The sequence below is a fragment of the Saccopteryx leptura genome, chromosome 2 (assembly GCF_036850995.1).
Source record: "Saccopteryx leptura isolate mSacLep1 chromosome 2, mSacLep1_pri_phased_curated, whole genome shotgun sequence".
In the NCBI taxonomy this organism is placed as follows: domain Eukaryota; kingdom Metazoa; phylum Chordata; class Mammalia; order Chiroptera; family Emballonuridae; genus Saccopteryx; species Saccopteryx leptura.
Window position 1 is genome coordinate 345510261 of NC_089504.1, and position 10102 is coordinate 345520362.

The 10102-nt window shown below is 49.2% G+C and overlaps 1 protein-coding gene across 1 annotated transcript; it reads left to right on the forward strand.

The window, feature by feature from the left end:
• The first annotated feature begins 5832 nt into the window (after positions 1-5832).
• LOC136393707 (keratin, type I cuticular Ha4-like) lies at positions 5833-9588 on the forward strand. The gene is made up of 7 exons (XM_066366336.1): positions 5833-6299; positions 6403-6485; positions 6998-7154; positions 7997-8158; positions 8252-8377; positions 8550-8770; positions 9146-9588. The coding sequence occupies exons 1-7, from the start codon at positions 5871-5873 to the stop codon at positions 9213-9215; spliced, it is 1248 nt and encodes a 415-aa protein (XP_066222433.1). The 5' UTR covers positions 5833-5870; the 3' UTR covers positions 9216-9588.
• Positions 9589-10102: the final 514 nt, after the last annotated feature.

A 10102-nucleotide genomic window follows, 5' to 3' on the forward strand; every position in this document is an offset into this window, starting at 1 on the left:
GAGTAGCCCCTTCTGCAAGTGCGGAGGGGCGGATAAATGGCCTCAGGGGGCCGCATGCGGCCAGTGGGCCATAGTTTGGGGACTCCTGGTCTATAGGGTGCAGCCTGGCAACCGGGAGTTTTAGAAGCTCTACAGGTCATTCTAATGAGCCAGGTTGCATCTACCACTGAGTTTTATTTCTGACTTATCCTCTCATCAGCTGGGTCTTTGAGCAAGATAGGAGCTTCTTGAAGCCTCAGTTTTCCCAAAGATAAAGTGGAGGTAACAATCTCTTCCTTACCCACTTTATACATTTGCCAAGAGGTTTATGGAAACACTTTGTAAACCTATATTTCTACTAGGATTATTGATAATTTTGATGATCACTGACTTTAACACATAGTTAAGCTTTTTAAATTCTTTTATTTTTCTTATTCAGTGAGAGGAGGGGAGGCAGAGACAGACTCCCGCATGTGCCTTGACCAGGATCCACCTGGAAAGCCCACTAGGGGGTGATGCCTATCTGGGGCATTGCTCTGTTGCTCAGCAACCAAGCTCTTTTTAGTGTCTGAGGCAGAGGCCATGGAGCCATCCTCTGTGCTTGAGGCCAACTCACTCCAACTGAGCCATGGCTGCGGGAAGGGGAGGGAGAGAGAGAGAGAGAGAGAGAAAGAGAGAGAGAGAGAGAAGGGAGAGAGAGAGAGAGAGAGAGAGAGAGAGAGAGAGAGAGAGAGAGAAGGGAGAGAGAGGGACAGGTGGAGAAGCAGATGGTTTCTTTTGAAAAAAATTTTTTGGTTTTATGGCCAACAGTAGAATTTATACACCATCCTGTTCCTTTGTGTGTTTTTTTTTTGTTTTGTTTTTAGCAAGAAAGAGACAGAGAGAGGGATAGACAGCAAGGGAGAGAGATGAGAAGCATCAATTCTTCATTGCAGCACCTTAGTTGTTCATTGATTGCTTCCTCATATGTGCTCCAGTAGAGCCAGTGACCCCTTGCTCAAGCTGGCAACCCTGCGTTCAAGCTGGTGACCCAGCGCTCCAGCCAGATGAGCCTGCGTTAAAGCCAGCAACCTTGGGGTTTTGAACCTGGGTCCTCAGCATCTCAGGCCAATGCTCTAGCCACTGCATCACCACCTGGTCAGGTGGCCATCCTGTTGTCTTTCTTGCCGTTGTTTCTCTCATCTCTACATCTCCCACTTAGCATGCACCAGGCATCTCTCTTCAACACAGGTCTGTGTGATACCCTTTGGTCCCAGGCTCCTCTTCTGATGGAGGCCCAGGGCCCTTCCCAGTTGGCATGTCCAATGCTCTTTGGTGATCTGTGTTATTGACTCCTGAGCTGTCTTGGTCTGAACTTTTAGCCCACTGGGGCATAGCACTCCCAGATGTTTAACTTTTCCTCAGGCTTACATCCTGAATACTTTGTCTTTTCCTTTCTGTTTCCCTGAAATTTTTATATTTGTCATGGGATAGAGCTAAGGCACTTCTTTCTCATCCTTGTATCTGGGCTCCAAGTCATTGTTTGAGTTCTCTGAGGCCCGAGGCTGTGTGAGCTTCTACAGGAAGGGCAGTGCTGCCCAGGAGTCCTCGGCATTTTCCTCTATAAAAGCCCATTTCATTACTTCCAGGAGTCACACCTCATCACGAGCTTGTGGGATATGTCACTTTTTAACCCCCATTCTACTAAAGAGCAAAGCAATATGCAGGAAGCCTAGGTGTGTCCTCCTGTCTGTCCTCAGAGCTGGCATCTAAATTCGTAATCTTGCTTCAGTGTTTTCTCCTAGTCCATGCACTTCGACACACCCTGACCGGGGCAGCATCTCGTCTAATTCCCAACGAGGTGTGATGGCTCCACAGACGTGGATCTACCTGCCTGTGTCATTTGGACAAGTTGATTTTTATCCCAGTGTCTAAGTCCTTCATCTCTGACATTGGTGACAATAATGGAATTCATACTCTGGGGTGAGATGGAAACATTATGTGTGAAGGGTCCTACAGATTACTTGACTAGAAAGTATAATTATACCTGTTGATATTTATTTCCTTACTATCTCACTGTGCCTCAGTATTCTCTTCCATAAACTCAAGTCCTTCTAGCTATAGACTTCTTTGACTTGCCCTGGCTGGTGGCTCAGTGAACAGAACATTGGCCTGGCGAATGGACATCCCGGGTTTTATTCCCAGTCAGGGCACACAGGAGAAGCAACCTCTTCCTCTCCCCCTTCTCTCCCTTTTTCCCTTCTGCAACCAGTAGCTCAGTTGGTTTGAGTGCGGTACTAGGCACTGAGGATAGAGCCATTGGAGCACATTAGTCTCAGGCGGTGAAAATGGCTTGACACTCAAGAATCAGCCCCAGATGGGGGCTGCCGGGTGGATCTCGGTTGGGGCGCATGTGGGAGTCTGTCTATCTCCCCTCCTCTCACCTAAAAAAAAAAAGAATTTTATGGCTCTAGGACATGGAACTTACTGATGAAGTGAACTTTTTACAGGGTTAAACGTTCATAGCAAGGCAGGTAGGTTTTCACCTAGATTCTAAATCACCTCAGGTCGTGCCATTGTGCATTTTTATTTGTTTAGATACTAAAAAAACCACAATTTAATTTCCAACCTGGACATATCAACCAATTATGACAAAGGGCGGCCGTTTCCCTGTAGAGAAAAGCTAATAAGTGGTCTTGGTTCAGGATGGTACCGTAGATAGTGATAGAGTTTCAGGCAGGGGCCATGACCCGCTCCTCCCTTAAGTAGACGAAGGGACATTGAAAAACTAGACATTCCAGATCACCTCCCCCCAGACATTCGGACTGACTCACCCGGGTGTGGAAGGTCCCCTAGCTTACTTATGGTTAATCCTCCCCCCCTCATAACAACTACGAGCCCCCACCCTTGAATCCCCTATTTAACCCTACCTGTTAGAGAACTGGTTGCTGACCTCCACCTTAGAAGTCAGCCTGGCTGATGACCCCCTAATAAACTTTTCTTGCCTGAACTCAGGTGTCCTCCTTCAGCCGACCTTACAAATAGTAGCTGGGTGAGAGGACTGCTTGGGCAGAGAGGCCACTGAAGGACTAATGGAGGACAAAGGGATTGGGGAACAGGGTCCCAGTGGGGACCAGAAGCAAATACTATGAGTGGGACAATGGGCAGAAATTAGTCTAAGATTTCCTTCCCCTAACCAAAATCAAAGAAGCTTCTGTGCCCAGTGTTTTGCACTGTTTTTAGGTATTCAGGCACAGGAGTTAGACACCCGAGTTGCTTAAATCCCAGCTCTGCCATTTACTGGCTGTGGCTTGGGAAGATCCTGAGCCTTTCCTTATCCGTGTTTTTATCTGTGAAGTGGGAATAATTTTATAGACCAAACTTATAGGGTTGTTGGGAGGATCAATGGAGAATTGTGCCATAACACTAAGCACCTGTTTGGTACATACTAGGTACTCATGAAATGGTATCATCATCATCATCATCATCATCAACATCATCATTTTCTTTATCATCATTGTGATTTTCATCATCACCATCATCATCACCATCATCCTCACCACCACCATCATTATTACGAAGACTTACACAGAAGTATGAGGCTGGAGGATTCCCAGAGGATGAGTAGAGCCCATTTCAATGCCAGGATAAGAAAGGAAACTTGGGGGGCAATACAATGCCATGAGAAGAACTTGTTCTCTTGATGCACTACTCCAAATGAGAGAACCCAAACCACAAGATTAGGAACTTAGCAGAGAAGGTAGGGACCACGGACCATCTGCCAACTTCCTATTCTAGCCACCAAGTTGATGTTAAAATTTGCATTTTTGTTGATTAATTCATGCATATAGTTCTGTGCCCCTAGTGTTTGTAAGGTAAGTGAATGAGGTTTGATCACCATTGGGTTGGCATGGGCAACCTGTCCAGGTGTCAGTTCAACAAAATTGAATTTTCACAAAATTCTTCATCTGAGTCATCTGGGCCAACAATAGGAAGGAATAAGGTTACAGAAATAGCCCTGGCCGGTTGGCTCAGCGGTAGAGCGTTGGCCTGGCGTGCGGGGGACCCGGCTTCGATTCCCGGCCAGGGCACATAGGAGAAGCACCCATTTGCTTCTCCACCCCCCCTCCTTCCTCTCTGTCTCTCTCTTCCCCTCCCGCAGCCAAGGCTCCATTGGAGCAAAGATGGCCCAGGCACTGGAGATGGCTCCTTGGCCTCTGCCCCAGGCGCTAGAGTGGCTCTGGTCGCCACAGAGCGACACCCAGGAGGGGCAGAGCATCGCCCCCTGGTGGGCAGAGCGTCGCCCCTGGTGGGTGTGCCGGGTGGATCCCGGTCGGGCGCATGCGGGAGTCTGTCTGACTGTCTCTCCCCATTTCCAGCTTCAGAAAAATACAAAAAAAAAAAAAAAAAAAAGGTTACAGAAATAATAATCACTATCACCCACCCCACCCCCAACAACATTGTACATAACTTGCACAACAAAACCATGAGGTGGGCAGCATTGTTATTATTTCAATTGAGGAGGTGAAGGAAACAAGAGTCAGAAAAGGGAACTCAGTTCTCTGAGGCCCTATCTTCGCTGGAGACACAAACCGAGGTCATTCGGCTTTGACGTGTGCCTTTGCTCCTTCTGCACTGCCTGTGAATCTGGACACGTCCTTCTTGTATGACTCACATTGTGTTCCACAATCTTTTGAGAATTCTTTCTTAACCATAATTTTGTTTCTGTGCCGAACAAAAAACAGAGTGACAGAAAATAGAAGGTGAGATGGGAGGGCTTCTTTCTTAAGATTCATTGTTGAACAGAAGGGAGACTCCCAAGGATTTGGAAGTGTCAAAGGGTATCTGACCCCAGAAGTGATGGAGAGACACACACTCATCTCAGACTGTGGCCACTTCTTAGGGATGATGAAGTCAAGCTGCATTCTTAAGTGCTGTGACTTGTTCTGGGAGCATTTCAGGTTGACAGAGCCACACCTCTAGGAATGTTTCATGCTCTCAAAAAGAGGATTAAGTCTTGGAATAAGGCAAGAGAACTTTTTTTATTTTTTCTATATATTTCTCTTCTTTCTCACCTTTGGAGAGAGTGTAGATTCAGTGACTGGTGGTAAACTTTTCCTGAGAAAGGCCAGATAGTAAATATTTCAGGCTTTGCAGGCCATCTGGTTTCTGTTGCAAACACTCAACACTGCCATTGTAGAACAAAAGCAGCCATAGACAATACCTAAACAAATGAACATGACTGTCTACCAATAAAACTTTATTTACAAAACGGCAGCAGGCTGAACTGTGGGCCGTAGTTCGTTCATCTCTGCTTTAGCTCTATTCCTGCCCATTCCACTGGTTTCATTTCCCAACCATAAACACTCAATTATTTGCAATATTTTCCATTATCGACAAACTCCTATAAGCCCCAGCCAATATTCTCACTGAGCAGGGCTCAGTTAGGATCCTGGCATCTGATACAGGATGAGTTTCTGCCATAAAGACAAGTTGAACTGAACTCTGAAACATGGGTGCACTTGGGAGAAGAAGGCCACCAGAAGATTGTTTATTCCAAACTCTCTTTCTTGAGAGTCCAGTGACAGAAGCTCCTGGGTGAGGAGTCCCAAACAGCTCCACCCCATGCCCTGGCTGTCTTCCCGTCTGAGTAATGGGGAGAACCATGTGCAGGTGTGATGATTCTGCCTCCTTTGAAGCCATCTGATGAAACGCTGATTTCACCAGCCGCCAGTACTCAGGAGGAGCCCAGTGTGACACAAGATGAATGGAATAATTTTATGGGATGAGGAGGGACTCTGTGGAGGCATCTAACTAGCATATTTTGGAGAAAAAAATTACTTGAAGCATTAGGAAGAGAAACTATGTCATATGCCAAGCCCCCACCCACAATTTAAAGGTATAAAAGGACCATGGAGGAAGGAGCGCCTCAAAGCTTACCCACAATCCCGTGCCATCAGCTTCTCTGTTCTTCCATCGCCCCTCCCGGCACCATGCCTTACGACTGCTGCCTATCCAACTTCAGCTGCCGCTCCGGCTGCCCCTCCCGGCCCTGCGTGGCCCCCAGCTGCCACAACATCCCCCTGCCCGGGGCCTGCAACATCCCCGCCAACGTGGGCAACTGCGGCTGGTTCTGCGAGGGCTCCTTCAATGGCAGCGAGAAGGAGACCATGCAGATCCTGAACGACCGCCTGGCCAGCTACCTGGAGAAGGTGCGGCAGCTGGAGCGGGAGAACGCGGAGCTGGAGTGCCGCATCCAGGAGCGCTGCCAGCAGCAGGAGCCCCTGCTGTGCCCCAGCTACCAGTCCTACTTCCGGACCATCGAGGAGCTCCAGCAGAAGGTGCGGGGTGGGGTGTGTGGGCGGCACAGCAGCAGCTGGCTGGCTTTGAACAATAAGATGTGCTCACGTTCCAGTGGTCCTCACAGTGGAATCTTGTTTTCAGATTCTGTGCTCCAAGTCTGAGAACGCCAGGCTGGTGACGCAGATTGACAATGCCAAGCTGGCCTCTGATGACTTCAGGACCAAGTATGTTGAGACTTTTTGGCCGGGTGACCTCCAAGGTCCCTATGACTCATGGTTCTGTGGGCCTAATGTTGCCTGGAAGGGAAGAGGAAGCCATTTTCCCTTTTTCTTTCTCCTCTTAATGGCTGAATATATAAAATCAGCTTCAAACACAGATCCAGATTCATATGCTCTCTGTTCTTCAGCCTCTACTGGTCTTTCTGGAAGGCCTTAAATCCCTGAATTCAGGGACTGAAATTAATTCCCAGAGAATGGATTGCTTTAGTGATATGTTAACCAACAACACTGAGAGGAGAGAAAGACTCCCTCCCAGGAATCCCCATGGGCACCTCCTGGTGTTGGGACAAGTCAGGTCCTCCCCAACCTATCTGTGCAGACCTTGAAGGACATGTGGAAGAGCAGGGATGGAGGACGGTGTCAGTTCAGAGGCAGCTAGGCCAATTCTATCCCAACGGAAGTTGGGGCAGGAATATGGGCTTCCTTCCCGGCTCTTCCTCTCCCATCTGTGTGCGCAGGTACGAGATGGAGCGTTCCTCTCGGCAGCTGGTGGAGTCGGACATCAACAGCCTGCGGAGGGTCCTGGATGAGCTGACCCTGTGCAGGGCCGACCTGGAGGCCCAGGTGGAATCCCTGAAGGAAGAGCTGCTCTGTCTCAAGAAGAACCATGAGGAGGTGAGAAGGAAAAAATAACCCAGTAGGCTTCAGAGCTCATCCTTCAGCGTCAGGTACCAGGAGGCAGTTGCCGTCAGGATGCCTGGACTAACACGCTTCTCTGGAGAACTCAGGGCCAGCTCAGGGAATAAGATACCATGTCCACAGCGCACAGTAGGGTGACCTGGGTGGCCTGGGCAGGGGCTGGAGATGCTGAGGAAGGATCTCCATGCTCTCTGTTGGTCACTGTGATGTCCTGAATTTGGTGAGGGGGAAAAAAAATATGAGACATGGCCACTGTCTTCAAAGACCTGACAGTCTAGTCCCTAGTCTGGGGAGACAGCCATATAAAAACATGATCTAATACTGAGGAGGCAAGTAAGTGCTTAGGGGAGATGCATGGGCAGCCCTTCTGGGAACAATGCAGTCTGCCTGAAAGGAAACTCTTCTCAGAGGCAGGTCATGAGGAGGAGGATCTTAGTACCTGGGTGTTTCAGTCTGAGGCAGGAGGCTGAGCAGAGACACGGCAGTGGCAAAGCGAGGTATATTTCAGAACGACTCATGGCTGGGTGTGGTGGGCATGTGGTACCTACAGGGACGTGACAGGAAATGACAAGGGACATGCACATGCCCAGGAGTTGGGACTTAGTGTTATAGGAAATGTGAGCTTGCGCCAGTTTCCTGGGAAAGGAATTGATGTGATCTCTATTTGGATTTATTTTAGACAATATCAGTGTCAGTCTTTGAAAATATCAGGATATTCTTTTTAGTGCATTTTTCGGGCAGGCTTGTGCTCACTTGATGATAGCAGAAAGACAGCAGATCTGTTTCTGTGGGTTCACTCTTCCCCCTTCCTCCACCAGGAAGTCAACACCCTGCGCTGCCAGATTGGAGACCGCCTCAACGTGGAGGTGGACGCTGCCCCCACCGTGGACCTGAACCGCGTGCTCAACGAGACCAGGTGTCAGTATGAGGCCATGGTGGAGACCAACCGCAGGGACGTGGAGGAATGGTATACCAACCAGGTGGGCATCTCGGCGCATGGCCACTCAGAACCCCAGGCCCATTACGGCCCTTAGGGCAGGGCCTGATCCTGTGTGTCACCTTTGGTGTTTCAGACCCAGGAGCTGAACAAGCAGGTGGTGTCCAGCTCGGAACAGCTGCAGACCTGCCAGGCGGAGATCATCGAGCTGAGACGCACGGTCAACGCCCTGGAGATCGAGCTGCAGGCCCAGCACAACCTGGTGGGTATCGCTCAGATCTCCTGGTGACAAGGGTCAGGTCGGGGAATCAGAGTCACGGGATGCCCTTGAGGTCCCAGTCTCCTTGACTCTTGAAGCCTGTGAGTCTGTGGAAGGAAGCCTGTGGAGGCACCTGGTCAAGGAGCAGCTGTGTGACATCCCCGTCTTCCCACAGAGAGACTCACTGGAGAACACGCTGACGGAGACTGAGGCCCGCTACAGCTCCCAGCTGTCCCAGGTGCAGTGCATGGTCACCAACGTGGAGTCCCAGCTGGCGGAGATCCGCTGTGACCTGGAGCGGCAGAACCAGGAGTACCAGGTGCTGCTGGACGTGCGGGCGCGGCTGGAGTGTGAGATCAACACGTACCAGAGCCTGCTGGAGAGCGAGGACTGCAAGTGAGTATGAGGCAGAGGATTCCTGGGATAAAGTGTGTTGTGGACCACTCTCATGTTGGCCATATTTTCAACTCACCAAATAACACATATTAATCGAGTGTCTACTATGTGACAGCATATACGTAAGGTCAAAGGCAAAGGGCATACATTCCCTGCCTCAGGGAGCTAACAATGGAGGGAATAGTTTTCAAAGGATAATGTTTCACATCTGTCCATTAAATGCAGACAGGCATTCTGGGACAGGGGGAAGGATTTGGTAACAGTCACATGTGATTCCAACTAACTCCATGCACTGAGAATTCGTAGGTTGTTGCATCAACCCTTGGTGTTTTTCCACTCCCCTCCCTAATCTGGTCTACACCTGTGTTCTCCCAGCCTCCCCTGCAACCCGTGTGCTACCACCAACGCTTGTGGAAACTCCTGCAGGCCCTGCGGCGGCCCTTAAGCAGGTTCCTGTTAACTTAGACAATGGCATCCTCTTTGAAGATGACAAACATAGAAGAGGTCCCCAGGCCCTGCCTTTGCCGGAGTTCAGGTGCCTTTAGACACTTGTCATGCCAGCTGTGATATTTCTAGACATGGAAATGCTTGCCAGATCCAACAAGCAAAGACACACCATAAAGTTCCAATGTCTGGAGAACTCCTTCCCATTGAAGGCGAGTCTCTGCATCTGAAGATGTCCAGCTCCCTATAATTTGAGCTCCAGGTATTACTGTGGGGTGTTTCCTCTACCTGTCGTGTTTCCTGCTTTCCCGGCTTCCTTGGCATTCTCTGGAATGCAAGGAGGCTACTTCATTAACTTCCTAATAAACTTTATTTCCCTGGCATTGTAAATGTGTTTCTCATTCATATTCATACATTGTAAAGTACTTCTCATGGCTGTTTCATAAAAAAAAACCCTTCATGAGGAGGATGGGATGAGTTGATGACTGACGCCAGCCATCATCTTCCACGGGTAAATATGGATGGGAGGGAGGGCTGTCCCCCTGGGAGGCTCCCACCAAGGGAAGACCATGGAGAGAACCTGGTCTTCGACACTCAGGCCCATCTTGCCTTTGCTGTGGGGTCCTTGGCAATTCTGAGACTCTTCTCCAAACCTCGCTGCTACCTCCCATGGTCACCCTCATCACTGTGAGAGTCACTGCTTCTCTTTCTCCTACACTGTGAAGATCAGCTTCTGGACGAGTGAATTAAAAAGCTGTGGTACATATGCACAGTGGAATACTACGTGGCTGTGAAAAAGAAGAAAATCTTACCTTTTGTGATGGCATGAATGGACCTGGAGATTATTACGCTAAGTGAAATAAGCCAGGCAGATAAAGACAAATATCA

Bases quoted from the DNA above. Each gene is read 5' to 3' on its own strand.
- LOC136393707 (XM_066366336.1), top strand. From the start codon at position 5,871: ATGGAGGAAGGAGCGCCTCAAAGCTTACCCACAATCCCGTGCCATCAG. The intron at 7,155-7,996 runs GTGAGAAGGAAA...TTCCTCCACCAG, and splicing joins TCAAGAAGAACCATGAGGAG to GAAGTCAACACCCTGCGCTG. The intron at 8,771-9,145 runs GTGAGTATGAGG...GTGTTCTCCCAG, and splicing joins CTGGAGAGCGAGGACTGCAA to CCTCCCCTGCAACCCGTGTG.